General features: G+C 40.6%; 1 protein-coding gene across 1 annotated transcript; it reads right to left on the minus strand.

Moving 5' to 3' along the window:
• Window positions 1-2,786: 2,786 nt before the first annotated feature.
• LOC112436306 (uncharacterized) lies at window positions 2,787-26,073 on the minus strand. The gene is made up of 10 exons (XM_076876128.1): window positions 25,881-26,073; window positions 25,145-25,279; window positions 8,424-8,549; window positions 8,178-8,340; window positions 7,872-8,064; window positions 5,240-5,341; window positions 4,925-5,030; window positions 3,964-4,122; window positions 3,848-3,901; window positions 2,787-3,415 (listed from the first exon to the last, which is right to left on the minus strand). Exons 1-10 carry the CDS (start codon window positions 26,071-26,073, stop codon window positions 3,162-3,164), a joined length of 1,485 nt encoding a protein of 494 aa, XP_076732243.1. The 3' UTR covers window positions 2,787-3,161.
• Between the last annotated feature and the right edge of the window lie 1,484 nt (window positions 26,074-27,557).

Genomic DNA, 27,557 nt, shown 5'->3' on the forward strand with positions numbered 1-27,557 from the left:
TTCCCAGTAGAGCTTGTTTGACATTTTTATGGCAGGAAGACGTGTTCCTTAAAAGTTCAATGCAAATTAGCTGTCAAGACTTCACTGGGATGCCCTAGAGGTCGGGGAGCTACATTTGTATCACTGGACACTGATAGAAATGTTACACGAGCCTCAGCATCTGATTTACACTTTAACATGATTTCCACAAAACGAGCATGTGGACCATTTCCCATGAGAAATGCAAAGGTGTTATCCAGATGCAGAGGCCATCATCTGATTTATTACTGAAAAACATGCATGTGTAACGGATGTGACGTGATTGTGATTTAACACAGGTGTTATTCTAGAAGGGAAACCCTCAAAAACGGACGGAGCAGTGGAGCAGCCAAGGGAAAAGAATTAAAAACTGGCTCACTAAAATATAATTTATTACGTTTAAACAGTTAAAAATGTAAAGGAATTACATACTTGCAGCCGTCACCTGCTACTCCTATAGAGATTGACAGACCACGTGACTTTTGCGCATTGCATGCCGGGAACTCGTGGCAAAAAAATCCAAGGACCGCATCAAATGCAAGCATTTGCAGCATCGCTAAACATCCATTCTTCGGTTCCAATAAATTCTTGCTTTTTCTTTGCCCCCCCAAAAAGGTTCTGTACAAAACGAAGGAGAACAATGCCGGTCCGTACAAAGACAGACTTGATGAAAAGTCAAAAAAAAGATACGAGGAAAAAATCAAAGGAGTGAAAGGGTCAGACCCTTACGAGCACACAGAGGGACAAAAGACGTTAGCGTGCTGCCCAACTTTCACCACGCTCATATTTATAATTATATGGTTCTTGGAGTGAGTGCATACACTCATGAAGTTTAGTAACTTCAGGTCACTGCAACAAGCCCAGGTACAGTTTACCGACAGATGGGTGCAGGACCTTGAAATGCACCGTGTAGAAACTCCGATATACTCTCACGGAACAATTAACATTTTGGAAGATACAACGGTCCACCTTCTTAGGTAGATAAGCCCATATTAGCTCTGTCTATCCAGACGTTTTAGTCTCAGCAAATTTAAGTGCAAGACTGTATATGAGTGAAATGAAATGAGGCCTGAAAAAACAACAGCTTTTAAATGAAAACTTTGTAACCCTCTGTGGGGGTCACTCCCACTGGGTTTAAATCTGGGACTCTCGGCCATTTGACCTTTGAACTGAAGAAGCTTCTCGGATGAGAGGTGAAACGTCTTCAAGCAACTTGAAAAAGTCCAGACGCTTTTCTTTGCAAGCTCCTTTGACTACGACCTGGATGACTGAGAACCTTCACAGACAAAACTTGGTAACGTTTTTTAAACTCATGACTCTATTACAGTGAGTGGAAGCAATATAGAAAATGATGACCTGTATGGTGAAGGACAGGCAAAGCTGCAAACACAGCAAATTGGGGAGGTGAATCGTGCTGCACATGAAGTACGCAAACAGATTTGAACATTTATTGCAAAGACACAAAATGCCTCAGATACTGAATGTTAGAAATAGGATGCTAACTTTCACATAGCAATGTTTAGCAGACAATGTTTATGAAACTTTAAGTTAATTTCTTATATGCAAATATTATCATTCTGAATAAAGACGTCCAACTGAGACGCTTCACTTTTTCTTGTTTTTCATGGTTTTGAAAGTTGTTAAAAGAGATAAATTAAACAAATAAAAAAATGACTCTGACACTAATTGGAGATTAGAGGTCACTAGGATTAACATTTAAAGAGCTGGACTCTGCATGTGAACTATTGTATCACGCTGATTTGTATCTTATTCTATTTTTATTCAAATACAATACTATTGTACTTATTCTTAGTTTATTTTATTTCAGTATAGTCAAAAAGATTATCTTCTATCTATCTATCTGTCACAGGGTGCCGAGGCAGGCCGTGTGGAATATAAACGGACCCAAGATGCAGACTGCGTAGTTGTGAGCGAGCTTTAATAACCAAAGGGGTGGAGCACAACACAAAGCAGGTGTGGCGAGAAACAGAACTGAAAATACTCTAAACTGGGAAAAACTAGAACTTAAACAACAAAACCAGAACACGAATGAGAGTACCTTTGCAGGGAGAAAGTCCAATTTGGAGAGGCCTGGAGCGCCCCCCCCCCCCAGCTTGTTGATGACCTTAACACCTTCTACTGCAGATCTGAAACACTAGCTCACAGCTCCTATCTGCTCACCCTCACTTCACACCTACACAAACAACCGTGGTCCCCGAGTTGGACGGAAAGCCACAGACTGAGCAGTATGTATATGTTTAAGCTCCACCTTTGTTGTAGCTTCTTCGTAATGTAGGGCGCCGTGGACTCACACCAGGGAGCACAGGTGAACAGAATATTACTGACAAAAAAGGGGAAGCAAAACACGCAGAAAAGACGAGGGACTATCAAAATAAACCAAGCAGTAACACACACACACACACGGGTCTATGTGGTATGGCGGGACTATACTACGTCAATCCGCCCGGTGGTGGTTTAAGTGGACTACCCTTTTGAAAGGACTTAGAGCCAAGGGAGCGAGGTTAAAGTGTTCGAAAAAATCTGAAAAAAATTTGGGTCACTTCAGACCTCATACACTCCCTATAGAAGTCTAGATACACTGATACACATCAACCAGACTCTATTGTGTTTTCTGGAGACATTGTCCACTTGACAACAATGTGTTTTATGAGGTCCAAAAAAAACAATATTGGGTCTTTAAAGGGACAATGATGTAATATGTAAATAGCTCATCATTACCATGAATACACATCTGACAGGACACAGGATTACTGGAACATCATTTTATTAGTGTTCTTGGATCTGAACATTAATTTTAACCATAAATAAAAAAAGAAATCTATGGACAAAAATGCCCACGCTTCCCACAGAAATATAAAAATATAGAAAACAGAAAAATTAAAAACATTTAAAATGAATTTTAATAGTTTAAAGGTAAATATTAAGGGGAGAAAATATGCATTTATAATTTTTTATTTTAAATATAACCTGTCAAAAAAAACCCTAAATAAATTAAATGTAAAAATTATGAAATACAAACTACTTCTGTATTTAACAAGAACTTTTTTTTCTTTAAACAGAACATCAGTGTTAACAACAATTGGCAATCTGACCAAGATGTAAAACCACAGCTCTCTAAACAGTTATTTTAGTTCATTTTTTTCCTGCCTTTTTGCAGTTAATCCTCTGTTTCTTACAAAATCTCGTATGTTTTGAACTGTTCTTCCTGCCAACACCGGATCTTCTACCAATTTGCAATGACTGCATTCATTTTTGGTGGCTAGTTTCCCTTCGTTTATGTGGTCTTTAAAATGCCTCATCACTGCAGCAACCTCAGCCTTGGACCACATGTTTTTGGGAGCTCTTCGGGAATTGTGGGATTGAGCAGCATTTTTCTCTGGAAGATATATAAAGTAGTAGTAGTTAAAACAAACAAAAAACCAAACAAAAAAAACAAAAAACATTTGGTGGTTAAAAGAATGGATGCTACCCTGTACTAACTTCTGAAATGTGTTGCTACCATCAATATCAAAACGAGCTAAAATTCTCTTTGAAAATTTATCAAATTTCTAAAATGAGACAACATTTAGTGTTCCGCTGTGAATAAAAGACTGAATAAAAAGTTGAATAAAAGTCTCTTGATGCATGCTCAATCATCCAGGTAAGTAAATCCCAAAACGTTGATTCTGTTAATCTGGACGTAGCGTTTTCAGTGGGAGAAACATTTTGTCACTCATCCAAGTGACTTTTTGCCACCACTCTGCAGTTTGCCATATGTTGCAAAGTGATGAAACAATAATAAGCTTAGAGAACCAACTGCACCCCTTACCTTCAGAGGGAGCAGCAGTCTCACTTGCTGCAGGCATTGTGAGTAGTCCTTCATCTGCTGATTACACAATTTGATTAAGTTTTAATATTTGTAACAAACATTTTATCCACAGAAACCACAATCTACAGTGTCTTGGGGCTGCGCTGTGTTTGTGGAATCAGCTACTGCATGTACAGGCTCACTGGTGCCACACGCCGACATTGTGAGTGATGTGTCATCATCATCTGATTCACTCTCACTGTCCTTTGTTTCAGCATCACTTAATGCAATTTCATCTGAGAAATTGTGGGGGAAAAAAACCCAAAAAAACCAAACACATACAACCCCCCCAAAAACCTCACATTAACAACGAGATATGACAAAAAACAGAGCAAATACTGGAAATTATAGTACATAGTTTTACTATTTAAGGCCTGCTGCTGGGTTGTTGCCCTCCTATGGCCTACTCCACATCCAGGTAGCACCTCCATGCTCTGGACACTACACTAACAGACACAGCAAACCTTCTTGCCACAGCTCACATTGATGTGCTACGCTAGATGAGCTGCACTACCTGAGCCCCTTGTGTGGGTTGTAGACTGTCTCATGCTACCACTAAAATGAAATCACCGCCAGCATTCAAAAGTGACCATAACATCAGCCAGAAAGCATAGGTGCTGAGAAGTGGTCTGTGGTCACCACCTGCAGAACCAGTCCTTTATTATGGTGAATTGACTATAATTTCCACTTGTTGTCTACTCTATTTGCAAAACAGCATGTGAAACTGGTTGTCAGTGTTACTTCCTAAGTGAACAGTTTGATATAACAGAAGTGTGACTGACTTGGAGTAACATCGCATTGTTTAAGTGTTCCCTTTATTATTTTGAGCAGTTTACGTTATGGAATGGGGAATTGAGGACAATCCCAAGTATACCATTTTTACAAGGTCCTGCACCAATGAGGTAATACTGCATTTCTTTAATTAGACGTGACCACCCATTAATTAAAAGGAGCAGTGTTCATTTCAGCTAGTCTTAACTTGTTGAACTCTATTAATGCTTTTTACTATACACTGTACCTATTCACTAAATGTCTCACCTTTGCACTTATAGCCAAGCCACTTGAGGGAGGAAACCGGTCCCACACACTGAATGCACTTGTCCAAAGATGATATTGTTGTGCACACCAGACGATGATTGTGACACTGTTAGCAAAATATTGCAACATTTATTTGTTTTGGACAGTTGGAAAGGTGTGTTTTCAATTCAGTTGCAGATATCAACTAATAAACTTCGTCCATGTAAATCACATCACACCCAGGTGACTGCCAAACACACACACACACAGCATCCATAAAGAATGATGATAGATTAAATTATTAGTTCATTAAGTGGTACACTGGATTATATTTACCCTTTCAGGCTCTGGATGTTTCAGGTCCAGATCATTGTTTGGAAAGCTGTTTGGTTGCGGCTTTAGGCAGCTCACAGTCTTCTGAATCTGGCTGGTCTCAGTCTTCGTGTGTAACAGATAGAGAATGAAGACAAAAGAACAGTAATCTGACAGTTACTAAAAATGCATCACTCAAGAGGATGAATAGACCATTTCACTATCGGCAAATAGCGTAAGGTACACATCGTGCATGAGAAACATTCATTAAAATCTGTCCTAGGTCAATGTTACCTCTTCAAAATCTTGCACTGAAGAAGAATGCATGGCTTCTGAGCCTTGCTGAGGCATTTCTTCATCAAGATCCTGCAACAAAGAAAAGATGGCACAAAGATTAGACCAAGTGCTCTTCTTGCAACTGTACTGGGCAGGCCTGTGCTTCTGTTTTTAATTTGCATGCGTGTGTGTGGGGGGGGGGCTTTCCACTCAAGAAATGTTTTCTTCTGAAAAAAATACTGGCTACAATAGTTAACAACTGATTCCTTTGCAATCATCCACCCTCTTCCACTTATCCTTATCAGGATTGTGGGGTAGCAGTTTTGGGGCCTATACCAGCTACCATAGGGCAGTACAACCTGGACAGATCACCAGTCTAACATGGAAGGACAAGCATTTGCATTCACACCAAAGGGCAGTTTTGAATCACCAGTTAACCTAACCCCATAAGCTACATCTTTGGACTGTGGGAAGAAGCCAGAGTACACAGCCAGAGAGAGCCCATGCACTAAAGCAGTAAAAAGTGCCTAAAACAAGTTAAGAAGTTGTATAGTACTATCTATCTTAATGTTCAAGCCTGAGTTTCAAAAAATTTCAACATAGAAACAAAGCACATGCAGTCAGTTCTGCATGCTGTAGGTCAAACTGTCAAGACATACGAGAAGACCCCTCCTAAAACCAGAGTGATGTCACCATGAAGCAAACTTTGACGGAGTCCCCCAATAACAGTGTGGTCCTCCTAAGTCACATTTGGGTGGTTAACACACACACACACACACACACACACTGATGTTATCCAGACTTGCACTTTGAAACAATGAAAAGGACCTACAAGCCACGGTCCATGTAAATCACATCACACCCAGGTGACTGCCAAACACACACACACACAGCATCCATAAAGAATGATGATAGATTAAATTATTAGTTCATTAAGTGGTACACTGGATTATATTTACCCTTTCAGGCTCTGGATGTTTCAGGTCCAGATCATTGTTTGGAAAGCTGTTTGGTTGCGGCTTTAGGCAGCTCACAGTCTTCTGAATCTGGCTGGTCTCCGTCTTCGTGTGTAACAGATAGAAAATGAATATACAGTGCATTTTTGAAGAGGCTTTTGAAACATTAAATAAACTGTATGAGAAAGATAAGTTTCAAGCTATTGTCTTTAAAATATTCACTGTCATGTATAGAGAATTTAAGGCCCTATGATTAAGAGACAAATAGTCAGTGTGATTTCTTTATTTTTTAAGCCATTGCTAAAGGAGTAAAACAATCACCTGTAGCAGCAACGAACTGTCACTAGGGCCCATTTATCTTCGAGGGACAAAATTTAAAATGAATCTAACTAAAGAGGCTACACAGCAAAATCTCCAGTGTTAAATTAACACTAGAGAGTGTCTATATGGGTCCACACAACACTGTTGAGTGTTGAATTAACACTTTTGACAGTGTTATATGTTTAAAAGTAACCTAGTCAGTTTTGAAGATTAACAAAGACTAACACTGAGCAGTGCTGATTTTCTAACACTGGAATATTTCTAACATTTTGAGTTATTTTCCAGTGTTAGAAAATCAGCACTGCTCAGTGTTAGCCATCGTTAATCTTCAAAACTGACTAGGTTACTTTTAAACATATAACACTGTCAAAAGTGTTAATTTAACACTCAACAGTGTTGTATTTAACACTCAGAGGTGTGGACCCATATAGACTCTCCAGTGTTAATTTAACACTGGAGATTTTGCTGTGTAGAATCACATTAAACATCAATCACTGTTAAAATTTAGAAACCGAAAGCCATTTTTTATTTCTGCATACCTGCTGATATTTTTTTAGTGCTTTTAGAGGGCTTTGATGTGGCAGCCATCACAATTGCCTGTTTTCCATTAGTACCTACCCCTGTTTTTCCAGTAGGTTATAGTACCATGTAGTTTTTCAGTAACTACTGCACCAAGGTTCCAAGTGATCCAAAGTGATCAGAAAATTTGACATAGACTGAATGCCACCAGGTGGCTGGTCAATGGTGTCACTCGATAAGTTATGAGTGCGCCTCCTTCGTGAAAATCCAAGCCATCATTTTTGAAACTCTGAAATGTTTGAAATAGCGACCAAAATTAACAGCGTGATCCCTGAATTGAACACTAAAGTATAGACTGAGCAGCAGGCATTTTGTCACCTTGACGTCCATGCTTGCTGTGGCATTTATATCACTGGATGCTCGGCTGCATTGCTATAGTTACCCCAGGCACAGTAGGTGATACTCAATTTCAGTGAAAAACTAGATGCCCTAAGTCACGTTAAGCCAATTTGAGTAGGTACAAATGTAAAAATGGCTTAGGGTATGCAATTTATCAGTTCCAAAAAGTACAGTTGTAGAAATACCTTGCATCTCCAGAGCCAATCCGAGTCACCATAATTATAGTCTATTTCTTCACCTGGACTTATGTCTCTGCTTGCAAATAAGCATAGATGGGGCTTTCCATTGATATTTAATATTTTCATCTTAGCACTTGGACTGATGTGGTTGTCGTTGACAAGTCTGCCTAATGACCCATCTTCTTGAGATGCATCCACACTGTGGGGTTAGGCAAAAAAGTATTAGCTTAACTAGTTAGGAAGCTTTTTTTTCATAAATCAAAAGCAATGTGTAATTTAATCTTAATCAAACTACACTGATATAATACGCACCACCAGAGTTTTCCATCAAACTTGAATTCAAACATGAACACCTTCAGGCTGTCATGATAAACTCTGTGTCTCCGCTCACATTCTTCTTTTGTTATGAGTTTACCTCTGTATTCCAAAAGAAAGTCTCCTTTTTGGAATGGAACAGTCGTGAAAATGCCCCGACCTGAATTGCAGAGGCATACCAAGTGAGTGACAAAAGACAAAGTGACAAACTCCAAATCTAATCCAAACTAAAGACCAACTTACCTTTGAAGGCATTTATGTAGTGGATATCAAGTCCCAGTTTGTCCCTTCCAGCAGAAACATGACAGACTGCATCCTCCCGTGGAGGAATGCGTCTCCTTCGCGTGTTCTCCTGTACGTTTTGATTGGCTGTATTACCAAAGCATATAAAGTATTACGATTATCGTCATCATTGTCATCATCATCAGTAGTAGCAGAACTAGCAGTAGTGTAGTTTACAGCATAAACACAGCTGACTTATTCATAGTGCTAATTTATGCCTTCTTTTAAAATGTTAAAGGCCTAGTACTCAAAATGGCGACATGTGACATTTCTGTAATGGCGACTGCAGAGAGTGATACAAGTACTGAGAAAGCTTAGGCATCAAAACTGTAAGAAGTTTTTTCTTCAGGCATATAAATAAATACACGACTAAATACACTTATACCCTTGCTTTTATTTTAGGGCTGTCAGCAGAATGGACAGACATTGGACAAACTGCCACCGAGTAAATCCTAACACGGGTTAGCCCGCTTTATCGCGTTGACGCGGTTAGTCGTCAGCCCTATTTTATTTACTCAATGACAAACGCTGGGGCCGTTTTACTTCTTCAAAGACTCACTAACAGTCCATAAAGCATAAATTAAACCAGTTTAATATAGGCCTGTGCACCTATAATTTCATATAGTATTAAAGTCATGGTGCATTTTACATTAAAAAAGGCTTACCTTTGTGTTTTTAATCCGTCTTCGTATTGCCGTCGACATACACTTGTTAAAGGGCACGCGCGCGAAAGTTGTGGCGCCGTTTCCTGTAGGTACCGCCTATATATATAGCCTACCAATCACAATGACTTCCGGCCGTGTGTATTGAAAATGTGTATTAAATTGCAGTACCTACACACATCCACTCTAACTCGAAACGTCGCTGTGCAATACACTGGAATACACAAAAATCAGGTGAGGGGTATAGGTGGACTTTTAAGAAAATCAGAAAATCTTTTAATTATAGTTTAATAAATGAATTTACACTACAGTTTAAGCAAATACAGGTCAAAAGATAAATAATGACCTCATAAGAAGTAGAAAAAATTATTATTTAGACACTTAAAAATGCATTTACAAGTCATGTTTTAGGGGGACACATGAATACACAGCAAAAAGTCGAAATGTCCCCGGAGCCCAGGTACAGCGCAGGTCAAATGTCAATCCATACCACATAGACGCACTCACACACACACACACACACACACACACACACACACACACACACACACACACACACGCACTCACACACACACACACACACGCACTCACACACACACACACACACACACACACACACACACACACACACACACACCCAGGGAAATGCAAAGAAAAGTCAAGACATTAACAAAGATGCCCAGTAAATCACTGTGATGTGAAAGAAGTGTTCATGTGACTGCACGAACACACACTTTACATTTTACAGTGTAAAAAAACGCACATGTTATTAAGCACAAATCTAGTGCTGCATATAGTCTAATTAGGTGGTTGTCTGTGTATGCAGCAGGGAGCAGCAGACGTCAGGTTGACTGGAGTGTGCTGTAGCGATTTGTAACTCTTAAGTCATGTCTGCTGCTTCGCCGCTTTCAATTCAATTCTTCTTAACGAGCTAAGCTCCCATGACACCAACACACACACAACTGCACATTTAGACACACACACACAGTCTATGCCTCCAGCCCATTTTTCTACAGTACTAATCACCCTCAGGATGCCAGCCCCAGCCCTCACACCTTCATGCTTTGTTTGTGACAGCCCTTTTCCCCCAAGAGCAGCAGGGTGGGGGCGCTGGATGGGATCTCACTCCCATTTTGTCACTGACAGACGTGCACACTGTGTGGAAAAGTGAAAAGTGAATGCTTGGCTGCTTACCTCGTTTCCATCCCTCTCTCCTGCTGCCTATGTTGCTCTGCCTGCAGGGAATTAACAAACAGATAAACATTCCTGTGATTTCTGTGACACGTATTTGGTGGAAAGTTTCCAGCTAATTAAAGGGACGGAGGTTTGATGCATTTCAATGGAATCTGGCAGACAGTGAGTGGAGTGGCAGTGACACTGGTGTTCTGTGTTTCTGAGAATGTTTTCACTTCCTCTGTTCTTTTTCAACTAATCTGATTTATACAATAGAATAGAATAGACTGCCTCTATTGTCACTATACAGATGTACAATGAGATACAGAGCATCTCCAGCTCTGTGCAAACGTGTGGGAAAGGGGGGGCACAGTTTCTGCAGCACTATATACATATGAACAGTATTTAGAAAAAAGAAAAACAAATATATAAAATGTACAAATACACAAACCTGGAAAAAAGAGAAGAAGTAAATATGTAAATAAATAGTGTTATGTATTTACAGTTTAGGTTATTGCACATATTGCACAGTGGTGCGATGAGATGGAGTTGTGAAGAGGCCCTGGTCAGACACCAAAGAGGCATAAAGATTAGGATGAAGATTCCAAACTCCCTCCTCACTGCTACCGATCCATGTCTGCTTCACCGAGCTTATAAAGATGCTTTCTGCATTCACAAAGAACCTCAAACAATGAATGTTAACACTCATATACGAGTGTTAGAAGTGTTACAAATGGAATAAATCGAATTATCTCTGTAGCAAAAGTTACTTCTTTACAATGGTCACATTTATTCAACATCATTTCAGTTACAAGTACATTGTTTCCATCTATCATTTAATGTACTTCACAAATATTTTTCATTTCTGATTCTCTGATAACAGAGAATTCTCCTTCTCTCCTTTTGACTTTTACCTTTTAACTTCTCTCGTCTTTTTAACTCATCAACATGTGAACTTCATTCTTCATCAGTCACATCAAACATGACTTCATCTGCTGGTTCGTGATATCAACAACTTTTCTATTTCTCCGTCTTTTTGCTCCACTTTTATCAGTTCACACACACACGCACGCACACGCACACACGCACGCACACACAGAGACACACAGGCACACGCACGCACGCACGCACACACACAAACACACACACACCTTGGTACCTTTTACCAAGTACTAAAAAGGTACCACAGAGACAGCTCTAGTTTCCTATGAGCATCAAATGAGTGGAGCTTTCAGTAACAACAGCTGACTTTTAAACTGAGCTTTATTAACATGTTAGGCCTCTTTCAATCTTACTGTTCGGTGCCTTTCCTCACAGACACTCACTCTGTCATAGTGTGCGGCTGCAGACTGTGTGAGGTTGTAGCGTGGACCCAGAAGCAGCTGCATGGAAACAGAATTTAACTTTAACCAAGAGTGAGTCCTTCACTGGAAAACAAAGCAGGGCGACACCTTTGTTAGTTTGCAAAAGTAACTAGAACTAAAATAGGAGAACTAAAACACTAAATACTCGGGAATAAGAACATAAAACCTGGAACATGATACAAGATGAACAGACGACCTGACAAAGGACAAACACAACAAATACACACAAGAGGAACACAGCTGGGATGAATACACCTAACAACACAGAGGAAGCAAAACTAAACACACTGAACACAGGACGAGAGGCTGTGAAAATAACACAGGAAATACACCGAGACGCAGAGTAGAACATGTGGCCTGATGCACATGGGAACAAGACAGACTGAGAAAGGGAGGAGACACAAAGAGGCAAACATGGAAACGTTTAAGGGAGACGAGACACAGAGGGAGAGCGAGGGACCTAACAGACACGAGAAAGGACTAAACCCAACAGTACACAAGAGGAAACTCAAACAACTGAGGATCTCAAAAACGAATAAACTCAAAGAGCTGGGTCACATGATCCAGAACCATGACAAACCTCTTACACCACCACCGTGGATTTAAGCTAAAACTACCACAGAGGTGAATTCTGAGGTGCTCAGGGTTGCACTCTCTGCTCAGGTTCAACCAAATGCTGCAAAACTGAATGATGTTGCTTCGCACTGTAAATGAACAATGACCCAACGCACACCACATATGTACAGTTACATGTTTTTATTTTGAAAGTGAATTTAAAAAATGGTAATAGTAGGTTTGTGACATTACCGTCCCTCTGACATAGAAGTTTGTGTCCCACTGGGCAGCACTAAGAGTTTAAAGTCAACACCTAATGGTTTTTGGTTTTTAATAAAATTTCAAGGAAATACATCACTTTCATTTATATTTGGATTAGAGTGAGTAAGACTTCAGGCCTCACGTTGCTACACTAAATTTATAAACCATTTATAACGGTTTGGTTTTTGATCATGAAAGCCCAAAGATCCGCTGCTTCATCACAGGCTTTGTGAAAAGTTATAAAATCTGTGTTTTTCATTATAGATTATATTTTTGATGCAGTTTTTTTGTTTGAAACACATCATTTCATGAAAAGTTTATGATGTTGCCAAAACACAAAATTTGTAAATGTGAAATTGCAATTGAAAGTGGAAAAATTAAAAATTGAGTTTGACAGTGGATGTGTCAACGTTACAATCAGAAATAGAACATGTCACATATTTTTAATGAATGTAATTTATATGGAGAGTCAACAAGAGGATTTCTGAAATCGACCATCCCTGGTCTTGGTAAGACAAAAGCGTTTATGAGATGTGTTTGGGGTAAGAAGCACATGTGCGAAGCTTTCCTGGCAGCCCAATACAGCAGAAGTAATGGTGTGAGAGCAGTGGTCCTAACCTGCTTAGAGAGAGAGAAACTACTCAAAACACATCCTTGTTGACATGTTTGAAGCTGCCCTGGGCAACACAAGCTGCCACTATACGCATTTCATTACCACGAGCAAACCCATTTTCAAATCCTGTTAGGGCTATCGGTGGGATGCCGAGACTTTGTTAACATGAGAGAGGGATTTCATATGAGTGCACACTGAATGTGAGTGTGCATGTGTGTGCACGTTTCATTTTAACTCATGTGGATGAGCATCTACACTATATTATGTATAATACTTTACAGATCGCATATTTGGAAATTCTTTAATTTGGAGGCTTTTATGTACTTTATTTATTTAAAAAGAAAACATTTGCTGTACAAAACAGTAAAGTCTGGTACTGTGTAGCCAGCACTCACTTCAAAGACAGTTTCTTTGTTTTTGCATTTTTAATGGTGTTTTTTACTCTGCTTTGTCCGGCAGCTTTTTCAATCAGAATTCTGATCTGAATGCACCGTTGTGTCAAACATACACCCGTTTTCAGGACAAGATTCATAACTGCTCTACAGGCTTCTCTTATTTGTGCTTTCCTTTTTCTTTTATCTGATTATTTATTCATTTTCATTATTATTAATTAGAAATGGACCGATCCGATATTATGTATCGGTCCGATACTGACATAAATCACTGGATCAGATATCAGAGAGAAATAAAAAATGTAATCTCCATCCATTAAAAATCAGAAAAGCACCTCAAAAACTTGCGACACTGCGTAACTCGGCTCATAACCGTAGCACGTCGGAGCAGTGTGGAGCAGCTGTGTGTATTTGTAGCCTCGCTACCAAACCAGCATTTCATCTCCGAGGAAGTGATCCCAGAGAGAAGTAAAGCAAGTGTGTAAGTTCATCTCTGAATGTTTGTAAAGCTTTCCCACGTTAAGCTTAACAACCGATATGTGGAGCGACTGCGTCTCTCTCTCTCCTGCTGCTACTTCAATCATGAAACTGATCAATGATCAGCTGATCAGCTTTTTGTGGACATATGTGGAGTGAATAAATAAAAGTATATTTACGGTGGCCACTAGAGATAAAACACGTACAAAACACAACAGAAGTGCTCCAGGATGCTAGGAGGCAGTGTTGAGCTTCTGTTACCTAGCGGCTACACAAGCCAGGAATTAAAAACGACCGGATTTGGTGTGTGGTAGTAACAGGTTAATGAACATTTTTTTGAATTATTTGAATATAAATGAGTGCTTGTGTATAAATACACAAACAATACACACATGCTTTCAATTGTGTAATTTAAGTGATCTAGGTAGCTCTGTTTTGGAAGTTCAGTTAACGCTAGAAATGTGTTTTGGAGTTTGTACGTGCTTTGTCTCTAGGGGCCACCACATATATTTTAGGGGTGCAACGATACACAAAATTCACGGTTCGGTTCGATGCTTTGGTGTCACGGTTCGATATTTTTTGATACAAAAAAATGTTCATGCTTTTTTAATTTGTCATTTATTAAAATTATAAATATATATTTTAACTCAAACTCAGACTTTTTTTCTAAAAAAAGTCGCTAAAAAAAGACGTGAAAGCGCGTATCGCTTTTACTCTCAACAAGCAGCGGGTGCTGTAACGCAGTCAGTTCTTCTTTTACTCTTTTACTCTTATGCTGTTTTGTGGACCACAAAGTTTAAAACTACTTATAAACACACGCACAAAGTAACTCCACCAGAGTGTCTATTTCGGGTCACTTTTGCCGGTCCAAGCCCGGGTAAAGGACCAGGGTTGGAATTGTGACATTAAAAAAAACAATAATTGCTAAAAGAAATTTAATTTGTAGTTCTAAATAAACTCTAACTGCATTTAGGACGTTTTTTACTCACTTTATGTCTCTTCCACGATGTTATTTCTCTCTCCAACAACACAGGTTACAATTAGATTAGCATGACCAATTATGCAAAAACGTCATTTAGCGACTTCTAGCAACTTTTAGGACAGCCAATAGCGATTTTCCTTACTGAGGAGTTGGCAACACTGCATGTGCTAACGGCTGTCTAAACGACTCGGGTAAAGTTTGTAGCATGCGTGCTGGTTGTTTTTGTCTGCTTCCACTTGTCTTTGCACTAGGATGATGTCGGAGTAAATGTGCAGTCATATTCGTTGTGTTCCCACTAGTGCTGTCAGCGTTAATCTGAAATGACGTTAACGCCACAACACGGCAAATTTCCGTTAACGAGCTACTGCGGATTGCCCCGTGCGTGGGCCTAGACGGTGTCAACACGTTAACAAGCTAACTGCGCTAACGCACTAGTTCCCACCAATGTAATTGAGCATTGCGTGGCACATCCAACATACTGTTTTACTTTTGTCCATGACTCGCTTACCTTCAGGGTCATACGTCACATGAAAACCAAAATAGTTCCAAAGGCCAGATCTGAATGAGGGTGGGGGAGGTTCAATTTGCCATGTTGCAACGAGAGCTTAGCTTCTGTCTGCTAGCTTGCCCTGCGCTCAGTGAATCTGCGTTCGACTGCCTAGGCTGCACTGTCGAGTGCAGATCCACTGAGTGCCCAACACAGACAGCATCGTCAGAAGGAAAGTTGATAAAATAAATAAAATTTTTTGTATTGTTTGATACATATGCGTACCGAACTGAAAGCACTGTATCGAATGGTTCAATATCGATACGAGTATCGTTGCACCCCTAATATATTTATATATAAACATATATAATTAAAACCACTTTTTTTACATTATTAATTCCTTTTGTGCATAATTTTATATTGTTGTTAATAATAAATTGATTAAAGCAACAAAACAACCTGAAGAGCCAGTTCTCTAAAAAGAGCCGGGAATCCCATCACGAGTGTGGGGAGGTCAGAATAACCACTGGCTTAGTAACTATTCCCCACACCCCGCTGCAGGGTTAGGGAAACGTGGATCCAGGGCATGAAAATGTGACTGGTGTACTGTGCAATAAACTGCAATACCAGCAAAATAAGATATTTATTTCAACCCAATAATCATAAGGAAGACTTTAACATTACTAACACATCTATATGTAAATACATATTAGCCTCCTAAATTAGTCATTTCTGGTATAGAAGGACCCGAATACAAACACCAGCGACCTCTTGGCTTTAAATATATCATCTCCCCCTGCTGGTACTGCAACTTAAGCATACGTTCCCATTTCAGGCCTTGGAGAGGCAAAGTGTGGCATGCAAACAGTGGACTGGCATGTCTATTACACGCTTTGCCATGATGTATTACATCACTTCCATTTTCTCAAGCTCCCAGAGACTCGAAATGATGGATGTGCTTTTGAGTGCGCAGGCACCAAAACTAAATGATGAACACAACCTGTTATATTTATGTGTTCTTGTGGTCCGACTGCATAGGCAGGTCTAGTATATATATTTTTCGATTTTAACACAAATGTTTTTTGCTTCTCTTTATTTTCCTCATGTGAACTGCAAGATATTATTTTACTATATAAGAACCTTTCCTGTTTTCCAAAAAACACATGATGGTATTCCTAGCAGGTATTTATTTCTTAAGTATGTTGCCGACTGCTCTTTGAAATAATTGATGAAATCTTGTTCTTTCAGTAGTGATGGATTAAATCAACAATTCCTGCTGGTGGTGTGAGTCCTTTCTTTTTTCTCTCCTCTTTTGAGTCAGAGACTTAGCCACTGGTGCGTGATAGTGATAGGATGAATCTGTGCCTGTAATGTCCATCATAATGGAGCACTTTTTAGTAGTCCAAGTGAGAATGTGAGTGGTGTACTGGTGAAAAGAAGGTGCAATTCCTGAGAGTGGGATGATGTGAACGCCAAGGATTGCAAAGACCAAAATCATTCATGTATTTTTTAAGATTGTCTGTAGGCTGCCAGTTCATTTGACTCACTGCTGCACTGCGCCTGTCATTTTTCAAATTAAATACTAGGGTGAAATCTCCTATTGTAAGCTTTGTGTCAGAATCAGTCGAAAGTGAAGTGAAGACGGTATGAAAAAAAGAGGGGTCATCAACATTTGGTCCATAGCAATCAGAATCAGAATCAGAATCAGAATACTTTATTGATCCCTGGGGGAAATTATTTTTTGTTACAGTGCTCCATTTTAAACCAACATTAAGACAAGACAGACAATACGCTAACTAAGAATAGTACAATATATACATATATATACATACATACATACATAAGTCACTTATAAATAAATATTTGGAAAAGAAACATGTGTAGCTGTTGCCGTAAACAGTGTGTTAAGTGGATGCGTTGTACAGGGAGATGGCCACAGGCAGGAATGATTTCCTGTGTCGTTCAGTGGTGCTTTTCGGTAATCTCAGTCTCTCACTGAACGAGCTCCTGTGACTGACCAACATGTCATGGAGTGGGTGGGAGGTGTTATCCAACATTGTCTTTATCTTGGACAGCATCCGCCTCTCCGACACCACCTTGAGGGAGTCCAGCTCCATCCCCACAACATTGCTGGCCTTACGGATCAGTTTATTGAGTCTGTTGGCATCTGCGACCCTCAGCCTGCTCCCCCAGCATGCAACAGCATAGAGGATCGCACTGGCCACCACAGACTCATAGAAAATCCTCAGCATTTTCTGGCAGATGTTGAAGGACCTCAGTCGCCTCAAAAAATAGAGACGACTCTGGCCCTTCCTGTAAAGTGCTGTGGTGTTTTTAGCCCAGTCCAGTTTATTGTCAATGTGTACTCCAAGGTATTTATAGTCCTCCACAATGTCAACACTGACCCCCTGGATTGAAACAGGGGTCAAGTGTTTCCTGGTACATAAATCTACATAAAGTACATAAATCCAGATTTTGAACAGATAAAGTTGTTATTATGAATATACCTAATGGATCTGTGCACTGGTAAAGTTTATTTTTCTGTTCATTTATAAGCTTATGCCTCTTTGTTTTGAGGTGTAGCTGAGTTTGTGTGAGGGAACTGTGGAGAAGTGAGTGTATGTATGTAGGAGGACAATGTCTGCCTATAAGTCACTTAACCAATTAGTCATTTTAAACCTCTTTTTCTGGCATGAAGTTCACGTACATTCAATGTGACATATTGAATCCAGTGCTGTTGAATAGAAGAGTTGTATCATCACTCTCTTCATTTGAATGGGCCATTTTTTACAGTAATATCAGATTATGGAAACTTGCAATAGTCCTGAGAGTGAGCAACATAGGCTGTGCCATAGAGATATAACAGCACAGTTTAAGCTGCATTTTTAAAAGAGGGGCCAATGGCGCGATATGGCAGCCTCGCTTGACTACATGACCCACGTGACTAGGGGTGGGCAATTTAAACGATATACGATAGAAACGATATGAATTTGGCCAATGATAGAGAGTTTGACTATACCGCTCTATCGCGATAGCGCATGTTGATGATGTCATCAAGCTGCACCTGTTTTGGTCGAAAACGAGCTAACTTCCTGTTAACTTCTAACTCCGTTAAATGTAATAACTTCTGTTTTCATGTATGCCTGGATGTTAAACTTCATAGTTTCACCTGGTAAAGCAGCAACGCTGATGATTTTATTAAAGATGAAAGAATTTAGACCGTTTTTAACTCTCTGTGTTTGTTTGACTTTGGGACCTGAAGCTGACGGAGTTTTGGACCCAGATACTCCGTGAAGCTCCTCACTATGGCAGCCGTAATGCTCTGACAATCCGTCAACCAAAGTTGTACTAAAACATTTTTTAACAGATTTCTGCAGCCAAAATCGGTTCGAGGTCAGTAAGCACAACCAGAATTCATACATAAGGCACACTCGATTTTTGAGAAAATTAAAGGATTTTAAGTGTGCCTTATAGTGTGGAAAATACGTTATACAGAAGAAAAGAATATATTACGATATATATCGTTACCGCACATGCTTCAAATTATATTGCGATATGAATTTTAGGCCATATCGCCCAGCCCTACACGTGACCACCCCAAATATTTTACCACACAAACTGAAGCTGATTGGGTAACACGTTATACCACAACCTGTGTCTAAGGCGCAAGTACCCTGTACCTACGTGTGGGCAACAAGTCATGTTTTTGCAAGAAACAATGAAACAAGAACTCTGTACGTAACCTGTAATTCTGGGGATTGTGTTTTGGAGTGACTAAGGTGCAAGTTCCCTGTACTAACATGTAATTTGTGGGTTGTAAATTCCAAAGAATTCTTTACAAGAACCAGCTCTTGACTCCATCTGGACGAAGTAGACCTGGACTTTTCGTTCACCAAGACAGTTTTACTAATGACAGCTAACGGCAGCAAAACCAGCAACGCTTATTGACAGAAAAGTTCAGGAATCAACATTACTTATTATTATTACGTTGCTTAGATAGTAGCATCCCAACAGTGACCTATTCTCATCTCTTGTCCACTTATGCCTTCTTGTTTCAGTAGCCAAGTTCTCTTTAGTGTGTCCTGATTCCTCAACACCTGGTGCGTACCTTGTTATGTCGTAATATATAAGGGGCTTCAGTTATATATCTGTCACACATGTCTGAGGTAGGCTTGGGGTATAAGGGGAGGCGCAGCTGTGATTTGCACAGCCTGTTTGGGAGTCGAGATCTGAACCTGAAGTATCAAAGATGAGCAGTGTTACCACTATGCCATCCAGCTGCCTTTGGGATTTCAGGTCAGGGGTTCAACTCTTGCCTAGGGGTCCAATAAGGACCCCTAGGCAAGGCTCCCCCATGCTAACCAAGCCTACCTCAGATATGACCAAGAGAGAGATAACTGAAGCAATACCAGCTCGGACGTTGCTCGGATTATAAAGATGCGTGTAAGGTGTTGATAAATGTAACGATAAAAGTAACTCTGCCAGAAGGGGTTACGTGAAGAGGATGTGGGGCCTGTGGGATCTTTGATACCCAACATCCAGACTGACAACGAAACAACTCGTAGCTCAGTGTTGCAACATTCGGGAGAAGCAACAGCTATCACAACTGGAGATCGAACAGGTACAACACAAACACTACAACAACGGGGAGCCAGGATGACGGATCATGGAGAGGAGGACAAGTCATCACCCTGGCCCGAGCCTGGGTATCAAGATCACACTGCCTTGATCTTGGCCTCTAGTCTCTTTCTTCATGGAGGATTCTGCTCCTTGCGGCAGTGCCTTTTGGAACCAAGCATCTCAGTGATCACTGCCATCATGGTATTGATGAACTGATTAGTTTCAGAAGTCCAGACAGTCCTGATCACCAAGAATCCCCTGGGGGAATGGTCATAACCAACTACCGGCCAATAACTGGTAGGTACTGGTAGACCTACCAGTTTAATAAGATATTTTGTGTAGTACCATCTTAGGTTACATTTTTGTCAAGAAAACTCAGATGACTGAACAAAAATACAATTCCTCCTTCCATCACTGTTGATTGGCCTTGGTCAGGCCTCTGTAATGAGTGCACCATCTATCTTTCTGATGGCATTTTCCCCAGTGGAGCCAATTCATTATGAAATTCACAACCTTATTTCCACTTAAAACTACCTCTTCCACAAAAATCAACTTGAAATGTTTCACAGGAACACCCCATGATGTGTGTGTGTGTCTCTGTGTGTGTGTGTATTTGGTGGAACTGTTCTCAAGAAAGGCTTTCTCCACCCCACTGAACAAGAATAATGAGTGGCTAGTCTATTGGTGGGTGGGGGTGGGGGGGCAACTCCTACTCATCTAGCTCTTCTCCCTCTTCTGTCATTATTTGCTAATTACCAGCATGTAAAATGTGTTACATGTACCCACCACCAGCGCCCACACTCATAAAGCTTTGTAACTTACAAATTAATTTAAAGGATTTGAGGTATTATTTGATGAGCTAATTCAGGTTAATAACTAATAACTTGGGACAATCCAGAACTGGTTACTTGAATTATCTGCTGTAAAAATTTATTAGCAGGAGTGCTGAAGGGAGAATTCCCAGTACAGTAAGGATTGGTTTCCTGTCCAGGCAAATTTCATTATGTTTCCAAGAGGTTTGCACTGGGAACATATCCTCTGATACCACCAGAGGATGTTCTTTTCCTGTGCAGATAAATAAAATGGGAACTCAAATGAAACTATCAAACTTTGATCTATCAATACACTGTGTTGTGCTTGTTTTAACTACGGTACAAAAACTGGTGGTTCAAAAATTAAAAGGCTGACATGAGAGTGATACCTGCACATCAGCAAAAACACAGCTTTCAGATGGAACTGCGGCGCACAAGCATAGCACATACCTTATGTCTGCAATTTCACAAACAGTTGCATAAAGCCTTTGTTCACAAACCAAATATGAGTCCTCCTCTCCCTTACTTGTTACAGTATCTTAGAATCTTCTTTAACTCTGTTTTTATCATATGATCTAAACTGAAGGATGAAAACTTTGGTGACATAATAAATTGTATTAACATTGTATATGTTAATACAATGCAGCAAATTCAATACTGTTAGGAATGCCATAACCATGCCAATACCATTCCTAACATACAGCTGCTCCATACAGCACTCAAAGGTTTTTTATTTAATTTTTCTTCCAAAAAGTTTCTTGTAATGAAGCAGTCTTGAGTAGGGCTGTGGCTATAGATTATTTTAGTAATATATTAAATTCTATTTAATATTATTAGGGCTGTCAAAATTAACTCGTTAATGCAGATTAATCCATCATTCTTAATAATCTGATCAACATTTTTAAGGCAATCGACCCATCCACAGTGCAGAATGACTCAAAATCCCTGAAATGTTTCTGTCAATGCATTTCGGGCAGTTTTTCCAAGCAGAGTTACCTTCGCACACGCGCAAATGGGCAGTTGATCTGGTCGTGACGGGCAGCTGAACCAATCAACTCAGTGTGGAAGATGATAATCAGCACATTGGCCCCAGTTTATGGGAAATTTGAGTATTAAAAAAATAAGACGGAACAGTCGACCGACATAAAGTATTGTGCAGGAAGGAATTTTCTTTTCACCGAAGCACATCCAGGTTAGAATATCACATTAGTGCAAAGCATACGTTAGTCAGGAATGCTGCTAGCACTTTGGCTAACAGTGTTGGTCAAGTTACTTGAAAAAAGTAATCAGTAACTAATTACTGATTACTTCCCCAAAAAAGTAATCCTGTTACTTTACTGATTACTTATTTTCAAAAGTAATTAGTTATTTAGTTACTTTTTTAAAATATGATTTACAACCTGAATAGGTGATAAAGCGATAGATCTTTCAGCCCAATTCTACTTTCTGCCTAATCCATCATATAAAATGTAATCAAATGGAAAAGTCTCTTTATAAAACTTGTTTTATTAGTTTTAAACTTTAAACTTTATGCATCAAGCAAAAAAAAAATTATATGCAACATTCTCTGACTGGAAGAAATTAGTTTAACATTTAAACCTATTTTCTGCACATTCCAGCACATAAAATAAAATAGTTTTTTGTGTTTACACTCAGTCTTTCAAATAGATGCAAGTAAAACACAGCAGAAAATAAATAAAGTCACAGACTCAGCGGTCCTGTTGCTCTATTTTCCCCTGTAAAGCAGGAGTTGGGTAGGCGGAGGTTTACCCTGGTGCAGGTGTGCCGCGGTCAGTGGAAGAATCCGCGAGTTTCTCTGTGAGTTTCACAGTCTGTGGTAGCGCACTCGGTGCTTGCTCGGACGTTTTGGGTTTTGTCGCTGTAAAAAGAAGTTTTCTTCCCACGCAGTGAGCAGCGGACACTAATGTTTTTGTCACTTTTTATCGAATCAAACTCAAAGTAAGGTCAGTACGCTGCACGCTCATACTCTCTCCCACACTCGTTATATTATCCATTGTTGATCTGCACACAGCTGTTGCCACGAACATCGCGCTCACTTACGTCATTATCATGAGTGTCTCATGATAATGACGTAATCACAGTTTTAGTAACGTAGTAACGCAGCGTTCTTATGGGAAAGTAACAGTAATCTAATTACCTTTTTTGCAATAGCATCCCTTACTTTACTCGTTACTTGAAAAAAGTAATCGGATTACAGTAACGCTACTGCCCATCTCTGTTGGCTAACGCGTCGCCCAGATTGCAACAAACCACCTTCACAGAGCGTCGGGGCCTCAGTAGGTCTACCTCAGACAAACTGACTGACACAACTGGTTGCAGGAAAAATTGTAAATAAGAAGCGCTCAGCTCTCCTCTCGCACAATGTCAACAAGTTAGTTTGTCTTAGTAACTGGCTGAACAGGGCCGCATTAATGTGGATAAATGTTTACAGAGAGTTTTTTGCTAACATGTTTATTAAACATCTTGAACATTAATGCATATATATTCCCTTTTTTGAGTCTCTGTGCTCATGCAAAAGAAAATGTGATTAATGTAGATTAAAAATGAATGGAATGTAATCACGATTAATCAAAATTAATCCACAACAACCTGTGATTAATCTTAATTGTTTGACAGCATTAAATATTATATTAAATATATAAAACACCAGTCTCTCAAAATGAACTGCTCATTGGTTTCCATTTTAGAAATTTTGATAAATAAATTTGTCAGGATGGTGAAAAAAACAAACAAAACAACTAAATAATTTAATTGTATTTAGGTGCCATAATAATATTTTCTTTTTAAAGAAAACATTTTCTTAAATGCAAAAATATATAAATAATCGCAAGGACAGTCAAACATTAAAGTCAAATAAAATATGATATCTATGCAACTCAAACTAAGGCATGAAAATGTACCTTTACACTCTCTTCTTGGAAGAGTTTCTGACGTTAGTAGGAGGCAAAAACTGTTTTTTTACGAGGTAGATTTGGTGGTTCAGGTTTTTGACGTTTTTGCCCGTGTGTGTGTGTATATGTTTAAATGTTTGAGAGTTTGTGTCTGTAAGCCTTTAAAGGAGTTTGTGGTACCTCCAGCGAAGAAAAGTGAGCATATCAGCATTGTGAAGTTTTTCATGTGCATTGATACAAAGTTTTAGCGCTGCTGAAAACAAGTATCAGTGTCGAACCTAACAGCCCTCAGGTCAGTGGAGTTTAATGGCCCATGTAAACTTTTATTGCCTTGTGAAAAAGACGTCCATCCATCCATCTTCTTCCGGGGACCACCAAGGTGTTCCCAGGCCAGAGATATAATTTCTCCAGCGTGTCCTCCCGCTCCCTCTCCTGTCTCTCGTAAACAAGACCAGGAGATATTTAAAATCTTCCACTTGGGGCAGGAACTCATCTCTGACCTGGAGTGGGAACTCCACCCTTTTCCGGCTGAGGACCATGGCCTCAGATTTGGAGGTGCTGATTCTCATTCCCACCGCTTCACACTCGGCTGCGAACCATTCCAAGGTGAGCTGGAGGCCATCACCTGATGAAGCCAACAGAACCACATCATCCGCGAAAAGCATGAGATTCTGAGACCACCCAAGTGAAAGCCTTCCGCCACTTGGCTGCGCCTAGAAAAATTATGAACAGAATCGGTGACAAAGGGCAGCCCTGGCGGAGTCCATCACCCACCAGGAACGAATACTACTTATTGCCGGCTATGCGGATCAAGCTCCTTCAACGGTTGTATAAGGATCGAATGGCCCGTAGCAATGGGCCAAACACCCCATACCCCTGATGCACCTCCCACAGGACACCTAGAGGGACACGGTCAAATGCCTTCTCCAAGTCCACAAAACACATATAGACTGGTTGGGCAAACTCTTATGTACCCTCAAGTATCCTTGAGAGGATGAAGAGCTGATCCAATGTTCCACGACCAGGACGAAAACCTCCTGTACCCGAGGTTCGACTAACGGACAGACTCTCCTTTCCAGCACCCTGGCATAGACTTAATAATGGATTGGATTTATATAGCGCTTTTCAAGGCACCCAAAGCGCTTTACAATACCACTATTCATTCACTCTCACATTCATACACTGGTGGAGGCAAGCTACAGTTGTAGCCACAGCTGCCCTGGGGCAGACTGACAGAAGCGAGGCTGCCATATCGCGCCATCGGCCCCTCTGGCCAACACAAGTAGGCAAGTAGGGTACAGTGTCTTGCCCAGGGACACAACGACCAGGACAGAGGGCCCGCAACCTTCCGGTTACAGATGCGATTCCCAACCCCCTGAGCCACGGTCGCCCACTTTCCCAGGTAGGCTAAGGAGTGTGATCCCCCTGTCGTTGGAACACACCCTCTGGTCGCCCTTCCTAAAGATGGGAACCACCACCCCGATCTGCCAGTCCAGTGCTACCGCTCCTGATCTCCATGCAACATTGTAGAGGCGTGTCAACCAGGACAGCCTTACAACATCCACAGGATTCAGGAACTCGGGGCGAGCCTCAACCACCCCAGAGGCCTTGCCACAAAGGAGTTGTTTAACTGCCTCAGTAACCTCTTTAAAATAGATGAATTAATATCCTTTCAACCCCTTCAAGATGGGTTTTCTGTCTTCCAACAACTTCTCACACTTTCAAGGTAATACACCTGGCAGTTACATCCGTGCTCTTTGGCTCTGTCCACCAGTTCAGAGGTTTTGGTGTTGGATATGTGAAGACTTCTCAAAGTGTCTGAAATGTAACATTCCAGCCTCTTCTTTAGTGTGCTTGGTGGGCGACTTAGATGATGTCACTACAGAGATAAATACAGTCCACATGGTTCTCACCACCCTATGCCTTGCCAAGGAGACTGTCCTCATTAACTGGAAAAATAAAAATAATCTTAATTTTAAACAATAGAGAGACCGTCTGAGAGATAAGGCTGTGTTGATACAGCCTCTGCCACCACATTAGATCAATTCCTCTGGGCTCCTTTGATCAGCCACATCATCTAGTTGGGGTGGGGGGTGGTTTCGTCCTGCCTTCATTATTGTAGTTGATGTTGGGGTGGGTACGGGCTTGGGGTGTCTGGGAATTCCCTCGAGACCGGTTTCTTGGAGGGCTCGACCCAGGGGCCGTGGTCATGACCTGGATGAGGTTCTGGTGCCTCTTGGGTGGTGTTTTTCTGGCGGCTGCGTACAGCAGAGCTGGGGGAGGGTCTGTGCTGGTGGACATGGGTTACTGGCCTGGTATCCTAGCTGCAGGGGTGGGCTTGAGGACTTCTGAGGTTCTGGGGCAGCTCCGCCTCCAGACTGATGTTCTGGCTGGGCCTTGGGTCCTGGTTGGTGTGCACTTTTTTATACACAATACACCATCATGCCTCACATACATATAGGGCCCTGGAGGCCTATAATGGCGTCCAGAAGACGGTCGTTTTTTTCAGTCTCACTTCTGGTACAGCTGCCCACCTCCCAATTTTAACAGGTAGATATTGAGGGCTCTCTAGAGGGGCTGTGCTGACACCAGCTGCTATCTGGCAGAGGGTCAGATAGAGGCCCCTCCCATATTTTAAATGCACTTTAGAACAGCACGCACCACCACCACACGGAGCGAGGCATTGGGTCTCCACATCCTCCTGTTCTCTGTTTGCCATCTGGAGCGGCGGGCTGGGAGGAGGATCTGGCCGTCGGGTCGGGGTCTGGGTTGACAAGGCAGGCAAGAAAAATATTTATGAATTTGTTTCATAAATCCATGAGATAGTGGATTAGTTTACCTGCAGTTTCTGTGGTTTCTTCCTCATTTACAGCAGCTGGACTGTGTTAAATGCAGTCAAAGGTGAGAAGTCAAAGGTGGTCCTTGCTAAGCAGTCACTGCAGTATTATCTCTACAGCTAAATATAATTCTATAGAATGCAGGTTTAAGGCACTTCTGGCTCGTTTCAAACCTAGAAGCTACATCCATCTTTTAAACACAGTCTTTTAAATGCTGGTACTTAAATTTTGGCAATGAACTGAACTGTACATATAATTTTAGAGTCTGTTGTATTAGTAGCACAAAACTAACCATCAGGACTTTTAAATACTTCTAAAATAAATTGTTTTTTTTGGCTGAGTATGCATTTTTGGCTAGCTGTTAGTGGGCGCAGTGCCATGGTAGGTGGAAAACAAGTGTCTGTGTAATGTATTATTCTAAGCATGTGACCTGACATTTCAAAATGTTGGGACCACCTGACATGCAGTTTCAGCTTGGATGTAATTATACTTGCAAACTATTACTTTGAATCAGTATTGAAAAGATTGCAATTATAAACTCAAGCAAGGAAGACCAAGAACATGCAAAATCAAATGAGCAGAGTCAAAGTTTGTGGGAGAAGTAGTTAAGTTTTGTAAGGAAAGAAAACACAAAAAGGATAGAGACGAGAGAGAACAGAAATCTGGCAGAGAGAGAGATGGCTGGCAACACTCAGAGCAGGACCCAAGTGATTTATCCAAGTGTCCTGCATTAGTCAGATGGATGTTGCTGTCCACAGATTAAGATTAGGATACATTCATCAATGCAGCAATGGACACAAATGCATTACAGGCAGGGAGTAAACAAGGCAGCAGCCACCAGGCGAATCAATGTACATAATTAAAAGAATAATATGGAACAGCCATCCATCACATGTCCACAGCTGTTCACCATTGGCCATAGATCACCTAAAGGACACTAAGCACAGC

Source organism: Maylandia zebra, linkage group LG2, assembly GCF_041146795.1.
Source record: "Maylandia zebra isolate NMK-2024a linkage group LG2, Mzebra_GT3a, whole genome shotgun sequence".
In the NCBI taxonomy this organism is placed as follows: Eukaryota; Metazoa; Chordata; class Actinopteri; order Cichliformes; family Cichlidae; genus Maylandia; species Maylandia zebra.

Bases quoted from the DNA above. Each gene is read 5' to 3' on its own strand.
- LOC112436306 (XM_076876128.1), bottom strand. From the start codon at position 26,073: ATGTCCACCAGCACAGACCCTCCCCCAGCTCTGCTGTACGCAGCCGCC. The intron at 5,342-7,871 runs GTATTTCTACAA...TTACACACGAAG, and splicing joins ATTGGCTCTGGAGATGCAAG to ACTGAGACCAGCCAGATTCA. The intron at 5,031-5,239 runs GTAAATATAATC...TTTTGCTAACAG, and splicing joins AACATCCAGAGCCTGAAAGG to TGTCACAATCATCGTCTGGT.